The 22,500-nt window shown below is 33.3% G+C and overlaps 1 protein-coding gene and 1 long non-coding RNA gene across 2 annotated transcripts in view; one reads left to right on the forward strand and one right to left on the reverse strand.

Moving 5' to 3' along the window:
- LOC124954938 overlaps positions 1-13,968 on the reverse strand; it is a 45,504-nt gene extending 31,536 nt beyond the window's left edge. The window contains exons 1-2 of the long non-coding RNA XR_007102717.1: positions 13,833-13,968; positions 13,469-13,597 (exon numbers count right to left, since the gene is read on the reverse strand). This is a non-coding gene — a long non-coding RNA (uncharacterized LOC124954938). The remainder of the gene's footprint in view (positions 1-13,468; positions 13,598-13,832) is intronic.
- Positions 1-22,500, forward strand: part of LOC124954937 — a 133,891-nt gene that overhangs the window by 79,209 nt on the left and 32,182 nt on the right. The window contains exon 4 of the mRNA XM_047508614.1: positions 7,462-7,595. Coding sequence (XP_047364570.1) covers positions 7,462-7,595 — 134 coding nt within the window. The remainder of the gene's footprint in view (positions 1-7,461; positions 7,596-22,500) is intronic.

Here is a 22,500-nt window from a genome sequence, read left to right on the forward strand (position 1 = left end):
GAGAGAATAAGATAGGATAGGAAAAGAGGAGAATGCCCGAACGCTATAAAATGAATCCTTTCGATAAAACCGTTCTTCCATTTTTCTTTTGATCAGTGAATTTTGCAGACAATCGCCGAGGAAAACGCGCGCTCGCGAACGTACGCGTATATTTTTCCGATCTTTCTCTCGCGAATACGCGTCGCGATTCGCACCGCAATCACACACTCTCTCTTTATAATATATGTATGTGTGTATATATATATATATATATATATACATGCATATATACGTGCATGTGTTTGTGTGTGTGTGTGTGTGTTTGTTTGTATGCGTGTACTCGATTCGAACACGCTTGAAGAAACTGCCTTCCGAGAAGGAACTTTATGTTCAGATGGAATTTTCTCTCTCTCTCTCTCTCTCTCCTCTCTCTCTCTCCTCTCTCTCTCTCTCTCTCTCTCTCTGTCTTTCTCTCTCTACCTCTACCTCTACTTCTACCTCTACCTCTCTTTCTGTCTCTTCTTTTCTTCTTCTTTTCACTAGTCTAGCGACTTGCCATCGAAGACCAACGTCGCCGTCATGTTTTACGAGTTTTGCCGAACGTTCTCTCGTATAATGCCATAATGTCGACCGATCGACGAAACTTCGAAAATTTCACAATTTATGAAAGTTTTTGTTTCTCTTACAATCGTGCCATTGTTTTCCATCCTGTTTACTCTTAATGTTACGGTACACGTTACGTGCCTCGTAATATTTCTCGTTACTCGTTGAAAATTCCCCTTAAAAGCGTATTTCCGAAAAATTTTTCATTTTATTTCTTTTTTTTTTTTTTTTTTTTTCTTTTTTGTTTTTGTCTTTTTCTTCTTCTTCTTTTTTTCAATTTTTTTTTTTTTTTGTTTCTCTCTTTCATTTCGACGATATTGGAAGATATAATTGGCGAATGATACGTTGGTTGTTATTTTTTTTTTTTTTTTTTTTTTTTTTTTTTTTTTTTTTTTAATGCAAGAGAGAAATGCGATTTTTATTGAACGACGAACGAAGTTTCTCAAATATATGTAGGATAATATTTATTAATTAAATTTGTAAGATCCTTTCTGTAAGAAGTAAAGAACTTAAGACTATTGTGTGTGTGTGTATGTGTGTGTGTGTGTGTGTGTGTGCATGTGTAAGAATTGAAATAAAATATATAGAGTCTTTGCGATTTTGTCTAATGACGACAATAATAGGGGAGGAAAGCTAAATTATTGGGTAGCATTGTGACAGGCACCTCCCAGGCGTTACAGAATACACTTCGAGCATTGTTTTCTCCTGATAGCTAATGCTTTATGTTTGAGACAGTGGCAAATCGTAGCGAAAAGTTTACCGCCGGTTCTCTCTCTCTCTCTCTCTCTCTCTCTCTCTCTCTCTCTCTCTCTCTTTCTCTCTCTCTTTCTCTCTCTCTTTCTCTCTATCTATGGACAGACTTCAGGGAGAATGAATACGTTTCATGGGTTTTCGTAATTAACTGTTCCAGTGTATAATTGCCATCTCGAAAATTTACAATAACTATTTGTTTCGTTGAATCAAAAGGATCTATCGTTTTTTTTTTTTTTTTTTTTTTTTTTTAATGATTTCATATTCGATAAACATAAATACTATTAATATATTTATTTTGCTTTGCCTTTCTTTTTTTTTTTCTTCTTCAAGTAATATCAGAAAAAAAATCATTATCCAAATTAGAGATTGAATATGTAAAATGAGGCGGGTGGGGGGGGGAGAGGAAGGAAGGGAGGGATTTAAGTATTCGTATAAAGTGAAAATATTAAAAGTATTATATTGTACGAATATTTACGTAAGTATTATAATAATGGTTAGCTTGATAAATAAAGGTAAAGTTATTGTACGATATATTTTTTTTTTAATTTTTTTTTTTTTTGTTTATAATAGTCTTATTATTTCACGAAAATAATTTAAATTAGTGACTCCTTCTGGTATTCATCAATGAAATCTTTAAGCAAGGGGCTTCTATCATGTAGGTTTTTATATCTGTTAATTTTTATATTTTACAAGACAATTCGAAGAAATGCGAAATTTAAAGTCATTGATAATTAAGGTGTTTATAAAGGAAAAAAAAAAAGAAAATTAAATAAAAAAAAAAGGAAACAAAAAAGAGAGAGAAAAAGACGAAAACTTTCCCTCGTTAGTGGAAAAGATATACAAGAGAAAAGTAGAGTGAATTCTCTTTTACATAATTTTCGAGCGTGCGACAGAATTCGCGGGACACTTCTCAAGAATCTAATCAGACTTTTGAATAAATAAAAGTTTATATAAAGAGAATAATGTAAATATGTAATACAATTAAAACTATAAATATTCATGAATTTTTATAAGAAAATGATTTATTATTTTATTTTTGTATCCACGTTGTAAATATAAATATCCTCATCGACCTTGATAAATTGCTCTAATACAATTTATAAATTCGACTAGCAATTCTTCGTTTTAAAAGTCGTTTGAATTTTGCATAAGCACCGCGAGTTATTTCAATTAAAAGGAGAATCGGTCGACGATACCGATGGACGAAACAATAAAATCATTCGAAATAAACCCCGGAAAATTTTAGCCAGTCGAACCTCCATCGGCGAGAGCGGTGCCTATTTAAATTTGCGGATAGCGTCGGTCACGCTTTCGCGTCCGGCCAATACGTCGTTCAGCGAGAACAAATTTGTCCGCGTGAAATACTTTTAAAGCGGCGCAAATTAGCTGTGCCGTAAAAACGTCGCAATCGAATAGTACGTAAAATTCGAATAATTCGTTTATGCGCTTAAAGCGAATTGTCGAAGCGCGTTCCTCTGATAAATATAATACTTTTATCTACGATGGACGAGGATCGGGAGACATTTTTCAACGTGGAATCTATTTTAAACGTTACTAAAATGGCAGCATTAGTGAAAATCCTGAAAAACGATATTTGTACAGAGTGGTGGGAACATTTTAATGGGAGCGAGGGGGGAGGGGAGGCGAGAGGGAGGGGAGCACATGTACCTACCTACGTATGTATTTTGCATTGTTTATTAACACATTCGAGACTGGTAACACGTAGTTCTACGTTTACACGTCATTTCAAAATTCTATAATTGTGAGAGATGAGAAAACGCGTAATCCTACGTCATTTCAATTATTATATTATAATCGTATTTTAAATGGCACAACCAACCCCTCTGGTCCTCGACTATAGACGTTTCGAGAATTGTACGCTGCTTTTAGATAGTGGACTCACTTTAAAATCGTCAGCTTCGAATGTGTTAATAAACGAAATATGTTTCTTTGTGTGTTTGTGTGTGTGCATGCGCGCGCGTACATATATATATATATATATATATATATATATATATATATATATATATATATAGATGATGATATATAGTTATACACACGATGTGATTATATTATTTCAATATCTTTTAAGCTTGTCAATATTTATATTTCATTAATATTTCTTTATTCGAATTAAATTCATCTGAAAAAATAATTATCGATTGACAAAATTATCTTTTGTATAAAATTGACTTGGAACAAAAATTATCTATCAATTTCGTACTCGGTCAAGTGTAATTTGATTTTTTTCTGATTTTGATATATCATGTATTCACATATATATATCTTATTGATTTCTTTTTTATTAACCATGTGAAATGTCACGTTATAGAGGTGACCTCAAAATGTAAAGGGCTAAATGATTTATTTTATTATAGACTGTGTATGTAATACTTATATACTTGCATATATGTGTATATATATATATATATATATATATATATATATACACACACATACACATACTTTTATCTACCACAAAATCATAAATTTTCATTAAGCAATACATATCGTGTATCATCTATATAAAAACTAAAATATTTAAATATTCTTATTTAAATATTCCATCCTACATATTGTACATATGTACATACATACATACATTATATATATACATATATATATATATATATATATATATATATATATATATGTATACAGGTGTATATAATTGATCGACTAAAAAGTAATTGGAACGATTAATTTCGTAAAATCGTTCTATTTCCTCTGGGAAACATAAAGTCCGAAATATTCAACGAATTGGCAGTCCCGTGATATCCATTTGAATCGCGTACTTTATTAGCGTTCTTGAATTTAAACGAAAGGAATCTTTCGTGGTAGAGACCTGAGCGTTCTTCTGGAGCGCACATTGGAGATATGAATTTCATATTTTACGATAATACCATCGGATGTTCTCAAGGTAAACGAATCTCTTCACGAAGAAGTTTTCGCAGAGTTACCGGGGAAAAATCGTAGCTGCATGTCGATTTTCTTCTGATGTTATATCCCCGTGCCCCCCGCCCCACCCACCCCTTCCCCTCCTTTACATTCCCTTCCTCTCCTTCTCTTCTTTTTCTTCGTGATATCGATTTTCCTGCGATCCCAATGGATAATAAATACCCAAGGGATACGATAGAATGAGTGCGTGGGTGCGAAATCAAATTTTTAATCAAATAGCTATCCTGGTCAATAAAGAAATAAAAAAAAAAAAAGGATATGCAAGAGTCTAAAGAGAAAGAGTGAGAGAGAGAGAGAGAGAGAGAGAGAGAGCTAGGGGAGGAGTGGGGGGAGGGAAAGAATATATTTGATCGATCTTCCTCTCTCAAAAAAAAAAAAAAAAAAAAAAAAAAAAAAAAATAAAAAAAATAAAAAAAAAAAAAAATAAAATAAAATAAAAAAATAAAAATAAAATTAATACACGATTTTAAAAAACAACATTCGATTTGATAATAGAAATCGTTTCTTTCGTAAAGGACGAAACGGTTAATAATTAAGTTGCACTTATCTTCGTGCAATTTTCACCATTGAAAAGTTTTTTTTTTTTTTTTCCCCATTCGAGCGTACGGGAGATACTTGAATTTAAAAAGAGCAACGTTGTTCTCGTGCTCGATCTAAAAGTGCTCTCTTAAGCTTCAAAAATTCGTTCTCTCGATAGAACCTTCGAAACGAGGCGTTACCAAATCGAACGATCGTTATCCTCACGAACGATACCCGTCGGCCTTTTGTTTCCTTTTTTTTTTTTTGTTGTTGTGTTTTTTTTTTCTTTTTGTTTTTTTTCCTCTTTTATGGACTCGTGTTCGTTCGTTTTGTAATAATAAAAAGAGTGAAAATCGGTTAAAATAGAATATGAAAGGGGAAAAAGGTGAAGTAAAAAGAGTGTGGCAGTGAGAAAAGTCTGGGTTGTTGCATCGACTTTAAAACGACGATTCACTTGGTATATTGCGTGCATGTTAAAATAGTGAATAAATGTACGATGGAGTTTCCATTAGCTCGGCGAATCGCGCTATTCTTTGATATCGAAAAATGTATGGGTTGCGTTCTTTCGTCCTATGGCATATGAGAGGATGGAAAGGAGGAGGAGGAGGAGGAGGAGGAGGAGGGTGGTAAAAAAAAACCATTTCCATCGTTCGAAATGGATCGGCTTGTGTCCGTGCTCTTTCGTGCGAGAAGTACCATATCGTAGAAAATACGATCGATTCTCTAAGCTCGACTCAACTCTATCACGATTGTACTATGTCGATATAACTGGGATTCGATTAATCGTACTATCGTAACGTGAATCGGCTCTTTATCGTTTGCCCTTGGCAAAATCTATGGGAGTTTATAATCATATCCTTTAATTCACATACCTTCTAATGTCGTATCTAAGAGAACGTATAGTGCATTAGATACATCGGATCGATCGTTACTATGATTAAAGAGAATACAGATAGTAATAATGCTTAATTAACTCTAATAGAACAGAGAGTTTAATCGATAGTAAATAATACGAATTAAAATAAAGGATATAATATAAAATGTATAGTTAATAATTAGTTCCGTGAATTATATCATTGAAATATTCCAATAGATATTTTAAAAGATAAATGATTTGTAATATAATTTAATTGAAAAGAATTAAGGACAAATAATAATAAAATGTAACGAGATTGTAGGAACTAAAAAAAAACAAAAAAAAAAAAAAAAAGAAAGCGTGATAAATTAAAAGTAGATCTGTAGAGATTATAATATTAATTTTCATTTTTTTTTTTTTTTGTTAATGTTAATTTTTTTAATTAATGAAAATGTAATCGATCGAAATAAATTATTGTCAATTATATTTTAATTGTCGAAATAAAGATTGAATAAGAATAAAAATTAAATCATTTTATATGTCTTTAAATGTTGAAGAGATGAAAGATATTGATTAAATATAAATTTTGAATTAAATTTAAATGTAAATTCGTTATATTCTTTTTCATAAGGGAGCATAATTATCGATTTATTATCATAATGAGCATAAAAGATTTTTCTTTACATTTTAGCTTCTCAATGAATTAAAATTTAATATTCAATTTATAAAACTTTTACGAATATGAAATAATTATTTATTATAAATATTTTTCAAGTAAAATAAAACGAATAATTAAATTAAAAAAAAAAAAAAAAAGAAAAAAAAAATAAATAAATAAATTCGGAAAAAACGAAAATACATCGATTTCGATATATACATTTTAAAGGTATATTAATTAATTTAAATTATAACAATATCAATTTTAATATTGTGTTAATTGTAAAAGATTTATAACATACCTTTAAATGGTGCTGTTAAATAAATTTCTCTTTTTTTTTTTTAAAAAATGATGAAACCATTTAATTTATTATAGCGCATAAATAAAAGAGAGCACTCATTGTTATTCTGTTTGATTATTCCTCGGTATAATATTCATATAATTCTCGGTAGATCGTAATATTATAAAGAGAGAAGAGGATCCACTCAACACTGTTTGCCTATTACGTTCAAGTACATTTACACGCACGAACGTGCGCCCACGCAAACACACACACACACACACACATATATATATATATATAACACATATATAACACACATATATATACGCGCGCGCGTGTGTATGCACATAACTCATGTGTCGTTGCAAACGAGAAGGGATAGAAGTGATGTTAGTGGGACTTGCTTTTTCCATCATCTTCTAAGAGTGTCAATGGAGTTACGTACGCATAAGTTTGTACGGTACCCGTGCGAAACAGTTAACCTAACAGGTTTCTCAGTGCCCCCGAATATTGGATAAGTTCCCGTAGCAAGGTAGAGAATGGCGAGGGATTACAGTGTTTACCACCCTAACCGAGGAGACTCTGCTACCGGCAGGGATTGTCGACGAGATTTAAGAGCATGTGTACGAGAGAGTGACAGAGAGAGAGAGAGAGAGAGAGAGAGAGAGAGAACGAAATAGAATGAGAAAGAGAGAGAGAGAGAGAGAGTGTGTAATGTAGTGTGACAGATATACAGACAGATAGATAGAGACAGAGACAGAGATTGAATTATACATAGAGTGAATGATATATCTACAAGTGACAACGAGTAAGAATTGATAATAATTGATAATAATTTTCATTATGTTTCAGCTTTACCCGAAGGCAAACCCTTGATCGTATCTGATCGCGAACGTTACGATCCTGGAGATATTCTACGAGCAAATTGTAGTTTACCGGCATCGAGGCCAAGCGCTCATCTGTCATTCACACTCAATAACATACCGGTAAGAAGTATAATATGATAAATTTTTTAAGTTTTTGTTTTTCTTTGCTTGATTTAAGTTATTACACTGTTATCGTATAATGCCTGAAGAAAATTTATGATCGATTCTTCCTTCTCTCAATAAAAGTTCTTCTTTTTCTTTTTCTATCTTTCTTTTTTTTTTATTCTTTTTTTATTTTTTTATTTTTTCTTTTTCTTCTTTTTCTCTTCTCTCCTCTTTCGTGTTTCAAATAATTAATAGAAGGAAACTATAACGAAATAACGATGTCGTAATATATAACTAATAAACGAGCTAATATAAGTTAAAGAAGATTAGGGAAGAGGGAAGTTTTCCTTTTTGCTATAGTAATACTACGTAAGTTGTTCGAAACTCGTACAACTTCGATACCTCCTACTTTGGATTTTTTTTCCCCTTCTTTCTCTCTCTGTCTCTCTCTCTCTCTCTCTCTCTCTCTCTCTATTTTTTTTCCATTGGCCGAAATGAAGTATGAAAATCTATTCCCTCCCTTCTTTTTTTTTTTCTTTTTTTTTTTTTTTTTTTCTTTTTTTTTGAAATTCGGTTAGTAGGACGAACGAGAACGAGGTGGGCAGACGAAGTGGGGGGGAAGACGAGGATTCCACGGAGATTGATTCGTTCGCAGATGAATGCTCTCGCGTGATTCTCGCGTTCTATCTGCTTCCTCTCGTTCTAAACGTGAGATCTTCTTCTTCGTTACCGTTCGATTATCGATTTTCGATAAGCGAGAGTGTAATATTTCGAAAGCGAAAGAACATTAATCTTGATCGTTCCGTCTGAAATGTTCAGTTTACATAGTAACCAAATTTAGAATTCTTACATACTGATGCGAACACAAATTTTCTTCGGTGTTACGCTCAGGAAACGAACAAAAAAAAAAAAAAAAAGAAAAAAAAAGAAGAAAAGAGGAAAGAAAAATTTATGAAATTCGACATAATTAATTTTCTCGTCAAAATGATATAATCAAATTAATTTTAACATTAGTGTTGACGAATTAATCTTTTTAATACGATCCATATAAACGGACGAAGCTTTCTATTACACATACACGCATACACAATATATATATATATATATATATATATATATATATATATATATATTTCTTTTAAATGTTTATAATTTATAATATACATTTAAAAGGAATATATATATATATTTATATTATACACACACACACACACACACACATATATATATATATATATATATATATATATATATAAATGTATAATGAACCCATAAAGATTCTTCTTTATGACATAACAATCTTTATAAAGGAAAAGACTTTGAAGAGTAGAGTGACATCCGCTCGAAAACTCTCTTACGTAAGTTTTACTGTTTCCTGAGTGGAATCTAAGCGTGTTGCCAGCGGCAATGCATTACCCATAATCCCGGAGGATGATGCCATAGGATCTCATTATCCGATACGACCAAACGGTGAGCGTAATTCCCTCCGGTGTTTGCTCGTTCTCGCGAAACCGAAATCTTTTTTTTTTCTTCTTTTTCTTCCTCCTCCTCCTCCTCCTCCCTTCTCCTCATCTTCTTCTTCGCCTTCTTCTTCGTTTTCTTCTTCTTCGCCTTCGCCTTCTTCTTCTTTTTCGTTTTCTTCTTCTTCTTCGCCTTCTTCGTTTTCTTCTTCCTTTTCTTCTTCTTCCTCTTCCATCCCTTCGACGATGTTTGGAAGTTCGCATTTTAATAGGAATTACATCGAAATTTACTTTCCAAAGGCGATCGAACGCGAGAACTGCTGACGTTCGAGGAAACTTTAAAATGACTCATGATAAAGGAGGTAACATCGAGAAGATCTACTTTTTCCCATTCTTCCTTCCTTCCTTCCTTTCTTTCTTTCTTCTTAATTTTCTTTTCTTTCTTTTTCTCTGTTCAAAAAAAAAAAAAAAAAAAAAAAAAAAAAAAAAAAAAAAAAAAAAAAAAAATAGGGGGGGGGGGGAAAACACTTCGTTGCAGTTTCATTATACTTCTTTGACCGAATGCTGGAAAACGAGGGCGTACCACGCGTCTCACGTTATAGGACTCTCGAGAGGGAATCGAGAAAAAAAAAAGTATGAAATGCTTGGGATTGGGGCAGGGAGAGAGAAGGAGAATGAAGAGGAGAAAGAGGAGGAGGAGGAGGAGGGGGGTGAGCGGGCGGTGAGATGGAAGGGAAGGGAAGGGAGGAGGGAAACATAAAAAAGATCCACCCCCCTCATCCACCCCTGACATTCTTTCGTGGTTGGCCGACGGCTGACGTAGAAAATTAGAGCCCCGTCTCGTTCGCGTTCGCTCTCGCGCGTGCGCATGTTTTTTTCCTCTCTAAAGTTTTATGTAGAACGAGAAAGGGTAGGGGAAAATTGGGGGGAGGGGAGTGGCGATGAATGGTGGTGAGGAGAGATGGAATGTTAGGGGGTAGAGGTGGAAGATGAGCGAGCGGGGGAGGAGAAGGGTGTACAGGAAAGAAATGCTTGAAAGTCCCTAAGCGAAATCCGTCGAATTTGTAACGTATCTTTTCTCGTTGGAGAAACGAAACGACTCCCTTCTATCTATCGTTCTCATCGCGTTTTCTTACGGCTTGAAAACGATTCGAAATCAAATTTTGCTTTTCCTCTATTCCTACGTATCCCACGAGTGGAATTCACTTCGAAAACGTTCACTTATCTTTTTCGTATTTTATTTGGACTCCTTTTCTTTTCTCTCTCTCTCTCTCTCTCTCTCTCTCTCTCTCTCTCTCTCTCTCTCTCTTTCTCTTAAACTAAGTTTCGTATTTTTCTCCTCTCCTCACGACTTTTTATTTTATTTGCTTTCTTTTTGTGATTTCGTCTCTGCTATTTTACATAATCAATAAACGCTTAGCTTGTTTTTCTTCTTTTTTTTTTCTTTCTCTCTCCTTCTCTTTTTTTTATTTTTTATTCTTTTTTTTCATTTTCATTTTTTATCCGAATTTCTCATAAAATGATCAATCTTTCAAAAATTGATAGACATATCTATATATGTCTCTGTCACTCTTTCTTTCTCTCTATCTCCTACCCTTCTCTCTTTGTGTGTGTGTGTGTGTGTGTGTATATATATATTTGTTCGTAGATAGATAAAGATAAATATCGATGATAAACAAGAAGAAACAAATAGGTATGATGATGTGATTTTATATAAATGAATAATATAATGAAGGATGGTGTGTTAAATAAAAGAAATAATATGAAATACGAAAATGTAATAAAGATAATGTAGGAGTAATTAATTATCTTGTTTTGACATTGTCTCGTGACTGTGCCATTCAAGGCAACGTTATAATGTTCGTTTTTTATATTCGATCATTTATTATATTACTTATTAGCCGTATGCAAGAAAAAAGGTAAAACTCCGAAATATTAATTACGGAATATATAGAAATTGAAATACAATTAAACGAATATAAATATAATTGAGAACATATATATATATATATATATATATATATATTCGACTAACAATGAGAAGTATTTAAGCGAGAATAAAATATATATAGATTATACTTGTTAATCGATAATACAGTTAGAGAGATATATTACTATACGAGTATGCTTTTTGGTCACAGTGGTTTGCTGTTTGATCAGCTATACGCGTAGATATTTAATTGAGAAATAATACTGATACCGAATTGTATATGAATTATGTGAATAATAATACGTAGATAATTAAATGTATTTAACAATAACAATTACGATAGCGTGAATAACTAAACAATTTTCTCGATAATAATATACGAGATTATCGTATTTTACGGGATTTTCTTCACGAAGGATTATCTCCTTGAGTAGTTTGTAAAGGTTTTTGTCTTTCTCTCTCTCTCTCTCTCTCTCTTTCTCACTCTCTCTTTCTCTCTCTCTCTCTCTCTCTTTCTCGAAACATTCAACAAGAAATTTCATACGGAGGATTAACCTTTTTTTTTTTTTCATCCCTTCTCGTAGAGAAAGATTTGAAAGCCCTTTGTTTCTCTGAGGTTACATTCATAAAGAGATTTTAAAATAAAGAAGACAAAGGATCAAATCCGAAAAGAAAAGGTAGGAGGAGAAGTGAATCATTTTACGATAGAGTAAATGTCAAACGAAGTGAGATCAACTTGAATCGAATTTGACGAATATTTACGAAGCATTAATAAATTTCGAATTTATCCGATCCGAACGATCGGACTTATATATAGTACTAGTAGTAATAGTAAGGACTTTTATATACAGTAGTATTAGTAGTAATAATAGTAGTAGTAGTAGTAGTAGTAGTAGTAGTAGTAGTAGTAGTAGTAGTAATGGTGGTGGTAAATCGTTGTAAAAAAACCTTGTAAAGAAAATGATCATTTCGTTTTTATCGTTATTACATTGTTGTACGGTAGTAAACGATAGAGAGGGTCATGCACAAAGCCATCGTTTTTCTTCTCCATAATATGTGTTAAAATCGTCATCATCGTCGTCGTCGTCGTCGTCGTCGTCGAAGTATCGAAACGAAGAATGAAAAGAAGAAAGAGAAACGACATTTCTTCTTGAAAGAGAAAACGAGTTATAGTATTTCGATACGATCGATGACATCTTCTCGTTGCCACTAACGTTTCTTTTCTATTGGCAACGATTCGAATCATGTGCGTGTACGTATACGCGCGCGCGTATGTGTGTGTGTGTGTGTTGTGTATATGTGTATGTGCGCGTGTATTTCTTATCGAGAAAGGCTATAAGGCAAATATAACGCGAATATGAAAGATGGCAGATGAATTTCTTCGTCCTTTCTTTTCTGGTACTCTCTTAGATCTCTCTCTCTCTCTCTCTCTTTACCTATATGCTCCTCTCAACCAACCCAAGCCATCTTTCCTTCGATCATCTATATTCCCAGTCCATCCATTTGTGTCTCGCGTAAAGTATTGTACTCGAAGAGTGCTTCTACGGCCGAAAAAGGGTACGGAAATATGTGCGTTTTTCAATAATGGACGGGACGGGATTTATTGTCCAGACATAAGATTTATTGCGGTTAACATTCGCACCTTATCCTGAAATCCCATTCGATCATATCTAACTTATATTTTTAACGATATTTCGACATTATCTATAATAATAATAATAATAATAATAATGATAATAATAATAATAATGATAATAATAATAAATAGATCAAAGAGAAAAGAGAAATAAAAAGAAATGAAAATTGTCCACTTCGTTGAGAATTTTGAGTTTTCTTTCTGTATCAGTAGATATTTTCTTGAAACTAACTTTGTTATCCTATCTCGATATTTCTTAAGAACCTGAGTTAAGCTTGAAAAGATATTTCGATCGTTAAATTTTCTAACCAACGACCAACTACGTTTATTTCTTTTATTATTCTTACGAGTTCACCGCCTTCGCCTTACCCCTTCCCTGTCACCAATCCCATAATTTTCAGCTTTTACGGTGAGACGATATAAAAGTTGGATTTAAGAAGTAGGAACATACGAAGTTGGAAAAAGGGGAAAGGGATATAAGAGGAATAGAAAAGGAGGTTTTATAACGCGTGGTTGTTGTAAACTTGCTCGCTCGATTAACTCGCGATTCTTGATTTTACTTGAAACGCGAAGAATAGGGGTAGATCGAAATTGCATGCGCGTGAGGGGAAACGTAAAAATTTTATTGGACCGTAGTATAAGTCACATAGTCTTCTTTTCGTTCGTGCATAGATACATAATGTAACTGACCATAGTGAAGATGACAATGACAACGACGATGACGACGACGACAACAATGATGATGATGATAATGATGATGGTGGTGGTGGTGGGTTGATATTGACGTTGATAATGGTGTTGGCGATGCTGCTGGTAATGGTGGTGGTGTTAGTGGTTAGAGTTGTTTCTTGTATATACGTACTTTACAAACTTTCCTGCTAGTTCTTCTGTCTGACCCTCGCATATTTTCTTTCCTTTGTTGGCCAAGTGGATCGTGTGCGTCGTCGGTATTGTTCTCAGGCTCTCGTGAAATATTGTACTCGTTCTGTAACTGTAGAAGTAAAATTCACGAGAGGGGTAAGAGAAAGAGAAAGAGAGAGAGAGAGAAAGAGAAAGAGAGAGAAAGAGAGAGAGAGAGAGAGAACACATACGATACTATAGTGTACATTTTCAATGGAATCATTTTATACCCATTGAAAACGACCGTCTTATCACATTGCTTACTTTCGTGAGTTGATATCTTATCTCGAAGAAGAATTGAATTTAAACGTTAAAGAAATACGTACCTCAAAGTTAATTCGATTTGAATATAGAGTAGATCTTCGTAATAACATCGAGATAATACATGGCACGTTACATAAATCCGTCTAATACAAGTCCGTACCGTATTATACAATTTTCATATATCATACTATTTCTTCCTTCGAACGATGCAATTTTCTCTCGTGACTGATATATATATATATATATATATATATATATTTTTGTATCATATTTAAAAACAATAAAGATATTAAAACGTTTATTACTTTAACCCAGTAGTAAATACCGTGGAATTATATTTTCTTTTCTTTCTTTTTCTTTCTCTTTTTCTTTTTCTCTTCTTTTTTTTTTTCTGCTCGTTATCGTTATATTTCTATTTACGGAAATATGTTCTATTAAACATTTTTACTAATAAGCAAATTATCTGATAAAAAGAAATTATGTATTCATCTTTCCTTGGCGCATTTAAATTTTCAAAATATGTTTTCAGAGTTGGCTGGCAAACATAGTATTAAATTCTTAGAGTGATAAGAGTTAAGCTGGACTAATTAGATGGGACACCTGTATACCATGTTACACGAGCTCTCTTTTTCTTTTCTCTCTCTCTCTCTCTCTCTCTCTCTCTCTCTCTCTCTCTTCTTTTTTTTCAACCAATTATACGAACATAAGTTACAAATTCTACATAATGTGTTATATCAAGATCTATTGTACTATCATGAATACGTGCGGGCGCGTGTGTATGTGTATGTGTATGTATATGTGTATGTATATGTGTATGTACAAGGTGTCGTAAAATGATGAAAAATACTTTCTTGGTAATTGCTGAAAACAATTTAATTACAAGCAATAGCAGAGAACAAACGTTTGCGCTCGCGCAAAGCAATGAACGCGAGAGAGAGAGAGAGAGAGAGAGAGAGAGAGAGAGAGAGAGAGAGAGAGAGAGAGAGAGAGAGTGAGTGAGTGATTCGGAAGTATAATGGTTCAATTCGTGAGGTATCCACATTGTGAATAGTGAGCGGTTGCAAACGCGTGTTTATCTCTCGCGAAGTACAATGACGTTACGAAACGTTTCTACGAATCAATTGCCGCATCAACGAAGCGCGATTTGCAGTGCGATGAAACGATGTTCTAATTAATAATACACAAGCCTCCGAGTGTAATTAGTATTTGTAATTACTAATCTCATGATAACGAATACGTTTTCTACTTTGGATAATATATCTGGAACAAATAACTTTTGTTACGAACTCATTTATTTAATATCTTCTCTTGCTCTCTCTCTCTCTCTCTCTCTCTCTCTCTCTCTCTCTCTCTCTCTCTCTCTCTCTCTCTCTCTCTCTCCTTTGTTTCATTAGAAGTAGGAACTCTGAGGAGTTTTAGTAAAAGCGGAAAAGTTTTTGTGCTTACAATTTCGTCTCACGAATAATTACTTAGAAATAGTTAATGCGCAAATGATTCTTGTATCACCGATATGGGACTTGTAAAGTAAAAAAGAAAATAATGTTTTAATTAATTAATAATAATAGTAATAATCTATACGATATTAGTTAGTATTTAACTAATACCATGAATACTCATAAATTTTCTATTTTGGATTATTATACGTAATGAATAATTTTTTATTTTAGATTCATTTATCTAATATTCTCTCTCTCTCTCTCTCTCTCTCTCTCTCTCTCTCTCTCTCTCTCTCTCTTTTTATCTATCTATCTGTCTCTGTTTATGTTTCATGAAATAAATGTTTTAAGTATGTTAATATAAGCGCAAAATTCTCTGCTTTCCAATTTCGTTCTATGAATAATTTTGCTTAGAATTAGTCAAAGGGTATCAATTTCTGCATCAAAGATAACGCTTTGTAATGCAATAAAGTAATGTTTCAATTGATCAATGATATCGAACAATATCGTGCAATTAATATTCTTTTATTATAAATAATTCTTTTTTCTTTTCTCTACGAAAACGAATAAAGCTTTTTTTTTTTTTTCGTTTCTTTTTTTTTTCTCCTCCAGGAAAATATCTGCAGTGATACTATTTTGAATGTTAGCTTTGATCTTGTTTGTTTTGATAACAAATAGTATGAAGTGCTCGTTTTATCTTCAAAGGCAAAACATACATACACATGTATGAGTAACTCGTGTCAGAAAAATCTTCTTCAGTCTAAAACGAAGCGTCGATATAAAGCGTATTTCATAAGTAAGACTAAGTATTATTTCTTCCTTTCGTTTCTAATTTCTTTCTTTTTTTTTTTTTTTATCCCCAAGTTACAGTTTAATAAAGCCAGTATATTTGTGTTTTTTTCTTTTTTTTTTTTTTTTTATATCACACCGGTAGCGCACGTTTATTTTCATTACATCTACCTAAGTTCATAATTATTTTATAACTAACAGTTTAGTCTAGTGTTTGTATAATACGTGAAGAATAAGTCTCGTTAGAAACTAGTTATAATATTATCTAATATTTCGTTTTTCTTTCTGTCTGACGAAAAATAGGGTACTTAGTGAGTGATTAATGAAATTAAGGAAACTTTTTTTTATTCGTTAAATTTTGTTAAACGAATGAATTGCTTAGAAATGGCCGATGATATAAAAATCGATTAACGCTATATATCCAATTGAAATTAATTAATATTTTTAATGATTTCAATTCTAAAAATAAAATGTAATAACGTTATTTTAATTTGTATTAATTTATAAAAAGTTATTTATTGTGCTAACAGATATTGTGAAAAGATATGTGAATTCATCCTAAGATTGAAAGTGTATAAAATTTAGCATACTCTTAATTAGTACTTCATATACCGTGGAAATTGAAACTGTGTACGCGCTATATGTGTCGAGAAGAAAAAAAAAAAAAAGAACGAATATTTAAAACATGTAGCACCTACGCAAATGAAGTTGCCAGAGGAACGCTAATTTGGGAATTTTTAATCTCGAGAAAATTATGCAATCAGTGTATTATGCTTACAACAGAAACAAAGTTTTTTTTTTCTTTTTTTTCTTTTTTTTTTTTTTTTTTTTTCTGTTACGACATTTGCCCCAACGAAATTGAAGAATCTTTAATTTAATTTATATATCAGGAATCATCAGTAATTCATTTTTCTAATCATTACAGGCGCATAACGAAATTTAAGCTTCAAATTCGACAAATATTTTTATTTCATTATTACCTACGAACTTATGTATACAAATCAATAACGGACAATGGCTTATCTTCTTATACGCAAATCAATGTTAACTATACTTCGTAAAAATAACATTGACGAGAAGTTTAATATGCGCTAAAATGCTAACACAGGATTTTATGAAGTAATTTTATAGGTAAAACTTTTTCTTTATCGATTGTTTTTATTATCAATATTGGAGGAAAAGTCTCTCTTTTTTTTCTATTTTTTTTTTTCTATTTTTTTTTTTTCTATTTTTTTTTTTATTATATGTAAATTGGTATGTACCTAAATTAGGATACCTTTACCACAATTGGCAACTTTTTTCCTATGTGACGAGTAACTTTTGTTACAAGTTAATTTTTTTTTTTTATTTTTTTTTTATTTTTTTTTTTAATATTATCATTTCTCTCTCCCCTCCCCCTCTCTCTTTCTCTTTCTCTTTCTCTTTTTCACTCACAGAAGTACTTTGAGAGTGTTAATGAAAGTGAAAAGCTTTTTTGCTAACAATTTCGTCCTACGAACAGCAGGAATTGTCTAGAGAGAAGAAGAGCAAGTATAGAATGTAGTTTATCGCGCGGCTTCGACGTAACGAGATGCATCGTTCTTTGATGGCATAATCCGATGCAGATTAAAATCCCGTTCACTCGGTGCTCGGCGTTACTTTGCCTTATTATAATAAAAAATGACGAAACGGCGCTGAAGCACGTTGAAAAGAGATAAGGATGAGTACTCAGAGGATAAATGGATGGATGTCGGACAAAAGAAAGAAAATGATGGGATGTTGAGAGAGAGAGAGAGAGAGAGAGAGAGAGAGAGAGAGAGAGAGAGAGAGAGAGAGAGAGAGAAAAAGAGAGAGAGAGAGAGAGGGAGTGAGAGTGAGAGAGAGAGAGAGAGAGAGAGAGAGAGAGAGAGAAGTTACGGTATTTTGTTCGTTACGAGCTAAACCCGATCGTAATTACCTTAATCAATATCTCGAACAGCTCTCGAGTTCGACGTTTAGAGAATAGAATTCGATCGTTCCAGAGTGGTCGTTGTACCAGTCAGTTAATTAAGAGAACAAAAAATTGAAGTATTTTTGTGTCTCTGACCAAGAATGATTAACATCGTTTGAAAATAATCGATGAAATTAATGATTTTATAACTGACACCATTTTTTGTTTTTTTCTTTTTTTTTTTTTATATGTATATATTTTCCATTTAATATTTTCAATAATTTTACATTTCCTTCGTACGGTCTGATTTTTTTATGATTTGTTTTTCTTTTTTTTTCTTTTTTTTCTTTTATTTTTTTTTCCCCCCTTTTTTTCCTCCTCTTTTCCTTTTTTTCTTCTATAGCAATTTTAAAACCAAAAATTGGATCGAATCTGAATAACATGTAAATCTTCGTTGAAAACAACCAATTTTTTTTTTCTTTTTTTTTTTTTTTTTTTTTTTTTTTTTTTAATTCTTTTATATGATTTTCAAGTCAATTCATTTGGCTATTTAGACGAAAAAATGGATAAATACGTATACACTCGCAGACACACACACACACATACACACGAAAATTTACATTTTTATGTGATATCTAAAAATACGTAAAGAATTTCCTTCGGTCGTGTTAAAAAAAAAAAAAAAAAAAAAAAAAAAAAAAGAAAGGAAAAAAAAGAAGAAGAAAGAAATGAAAAGAAAAGAAAGAAAAAAGATAAGAACGTATAAAATAGGGGAAGTAAGACACACAAAAAGAAAAAGAAAAGGATAAAGAAAAAGAGGAAGAAGATAAAACTTAAATAAAGTAGCTACGTAGAGATTCGAATCCATTCGACTTTTTAACGACCCTAGACCACAGTGATAGTGTCCGAGTTTAGTCATTCGCGAAAGGTTTACTTCTTTCAAACTAGACTCGTCACGGGAAACGTTTTAGCTCGAAAAAGAAAGAAGTAGAGAGAGAGAGAGAGAGAGAGAGAAAGGAGACAGAAAGAGAATTCAGGTCGACCGTGGCTTCTTTTTAAAGTCAAGACGGAGGCAGTTACGTACGTGCCTTTGCGGTGTCATCGAATCTCACGAGATGGTTCCTGGAATACCGACGAAGTAAGAGGAAATCGAGTAACGAGTCGAACCAGCCGGTCTGATGGGCTATGCCCATTGGATTCTCTCTCTCTCTCTCTCTCTCTATACATCCATCCATCCATCCTTCTTCCTCCTTTACCTGCTATCCTCTACTATCCCTATCTAACCCATTCATTAACTACTCTCAAGAACCGACTTGCAGTCTCTATAGGGTTGTCAGTAGACATGTACAGTACGACGTGCCGTTTGTTCTACTCTGAAACTTGAGATGTGTCCTCCTCGGATAACACACAGTGGAACGGGATTCCCTTTCTCACACCCGCGCATCTTACGGGGAAAGGGGTGGGGAGGGGGAGGTTGGATCTCTTTCTTAGTTTCTCCCAGTGCAAAAGCTTCACTGGTTTGTTGTGTGTAACACATAGACGACGTACGGTTACTTTAACTCTTGATATATATATATATATATATATATATATATATATATATATATATATATATATATATTTATATATATGACTAAAAACCACTGTGCAGAGATGAAAACGATGTATAGTATTAGATGAGATAAGACGTGAGATCGAACGTGCCGAACATAGTCATTAGCCGCTTTTATTGGAAGATGGATTTGAGGAAAGGAGATCGTTCCATCTAGCAAAGAGATCGGAGTCCAGCCAGTCGAGTCCTTCTGGATTTCGAATGACGTAATCGTCCTGTCGTCCTCCACGACACATGGATAGATGTTGTCCGAGTAACGAAGATATATCGACCGAAGTACATATGTCATTTTCCCTTTTTCTTTTTTTTCTTTTCTTTTTTCTTTTTTTTTCTTTTTTGTCTTTCTTTCTTTTCTATTCTTCGTACGAAATTCAGTGATACATATATATATATATATATATCATGTTGGTAAATTTATAGTTATATATTTTCTATATATTCTATTATTGGCAGAGTTTTATCAGACGTAAAAATTATATAAAAGTTAATTTGATAATCTTTCCGGGTGACTGATCTGATATCAAAAGCTTTGAATATCACAATTTACTTTCTATTTCGTGTATTAAAGCAAAGGAATATTGGATTTCATTCAAAGAAGTATCGATTTTAATGAATAATATAATTTTCAAGTGAAAACTTTCTTTCTCTATTGTTTCTCATCGACAGAGATATAATCATGGATATTAAATGTTTACAATTTTAGGCTTGTTTTAATACGTATATAAGAAAACAAATTACACAAAAAAAGAAAAAAAGGAAAAAAAAAAGATAAGAGAAAATAAAGAAAGATTATATTTCGTTGATAACGAATATTATTTAATATCTCGAATGTTATTAAATTTTTTCGGTACTTGGTTGAATTTAAACAGATTATTTCAGTTGTATTATTTTTTATTCTCTTTTTGTTTCCTTTTTTTTTTTTCTTCTCTTTCTTTTTTTTTCCTTTTTCTTTATGCAAACACAAAGGGGGACTGATAAATGATGAAAATAAAAGTATAGAGAAGCACTTTTCCTGGTAATATTTGAATGAACGCAAACATTTTCTATCCCGTTATTCGAGCATTTAATTGTTCGCTTTCCATTGGTCGTCGTTATTTGAAACGTCGGTAGAACAAATATGCTCATGGAACGCAATTAATATTCGGTGAAAATCTACGAAATACATGCGACGTAACCCCGCGGATATCGCGCAAAAGTTATTGCCTTGGATTTTGGATAACACGGCGGAAATTGGATATCCGATGGATATACTAATACCACGGTCGGTAAAGTCGTAAATATCTCACGCACTCTGGCTTGGGAAATTTTGAATATCCTATAAATACGAATAAGACACGTGGTTGGGATTGGAGGAGAGCTTGGTCGAAGTAATCGCGAGCTTCAAGAAGAAATTCAGGTCGGCTTGAATCGAGTACGACGAGCATAGCCGAAGGATAAAAGAAAATAGAAGGAGAAAGAAGGGGGAGAAGGGGGGGGGAGTGAACGGAGAAAAGATAAAAAAAAAAATAGGTTGTCCTTTTTCGTTTTGAGTCTAATAATACTCGATCGTTTGTACATCAACGAATTGGCTTCTTCTCATTGACACGACACGCCACTCTAATTTCTTCAACCAAACGCTTCTTCTTGTTGTCACCGTTCGACGTTATTAAAAAGAGTCCTAATGACCAGCCCAGCCAAGCTATCTCATCATCCCGTTGACTCTTTTTATACACTCATCGTCGCTCGTTCCTCTGCAAGCCAATTTGATGAACGGCTTTCACTTCAGGATGAATCCTAGTGACCGTGCAAAATCGATCGAATCGCAATCACCTGATCTTGCATTCAATGTTCACGATCAGACAAATTTTCTCTCTCTCTCTCTCTCTCTCTCTCTCTCTCTCTCTTTTTTCATTTTTTTTTCTCTTGCTCCCTGTCATACAAAAATATAGCATTGATCTCATATAAATTCGATTAAACTAGAAAAATCGATGTGATTTTTCACCTATCTTCTCATAAATGTTAAAAAAAAAAAAAGAAAAAAAAAGAACAAAGAGGAGATATAGATGATAAACCAAAATTGGAAAGAGAAAGGCGAAAAGAGAAACGTAGTTGTGCTCGTCGAGTGTCCATTACAATTTGCAGAGGGTTCTGCTCGGCTAAACCAGCACAGCAACCTCGCCAATTGTGGTTAAGTTTAATTGGCGTCGACGTGTCCGGGTGGGGTCCGAGGTATTTCTCATAGGGGGAACGCGACCGAAATGTTTCGTTTGACGTTACGCAGCTAGGGGAGAGATCTCATGGGCTGTTGATGTCGACGGCAACGTAACTATTATATACGTATATATGTATGCATGTATGTATACGTTTATGTATATATATATATATATATATATATATATATATATATATATATATATGTATGTATGTATACAGAGAATAGACACCGTGTAGAGAATAGTATATATGTTCTCGCGCGCGTTCTCCGATACCACAGGATTATCGGCCATTAACACGGAGGAGAAGCAACGAAGTATAGTCGGAATGTCCATAAGCCGTATGCCTCGACCAACTTCTATTCAGTGTTCTCTAGAGAGAAATAGTACAGAACTGGTTGGATAAACGGATGTGTGTAAAGAGAAAGGTTGGAAGGCACCAATGATAGGAGAGAGATGTCTCCTCTCTCTCTCTCTCTCTCCCCACTCTCTAGCTCTATCTTCTCTTTCTCTTTCCCTCTGGTACTCATCGAATCATTCGAGACGATAAACGAGCACGATTTCTCTGCGTCGAGCCCTTCCACTACCATGGGTAGCTACCGTTGGCCCATCGTCGTAATGGAAACCCATGGATGCAGATGGATCCCATTGTTTTCCCAGGTAGCTCCTTTCTAAGCGACATCGCAGCCCCGACGAGACCGGACGTTTCTCGACGTCGTTTCTACAGGCTCCTCGAAAACCACTACTCTCTGCTCCGTCCTCGGCTTCATCAATTCCACTCTGCCCCAAGCC

Source organism: Vespa velutina, chromosome 16 (genome assembly GCF_912470025.1).
Source record: "Vespa velutina chromosome 16, iVesVel2.1, whole genome shotgun sequence".
Classification (NCBI taxonomy): domain Eukaryota; kingdom Metazoa; phylum Arthropoda; class Insecta; order Hymenoptera; family Vespidae; genus Vespa; species Vespa velutina.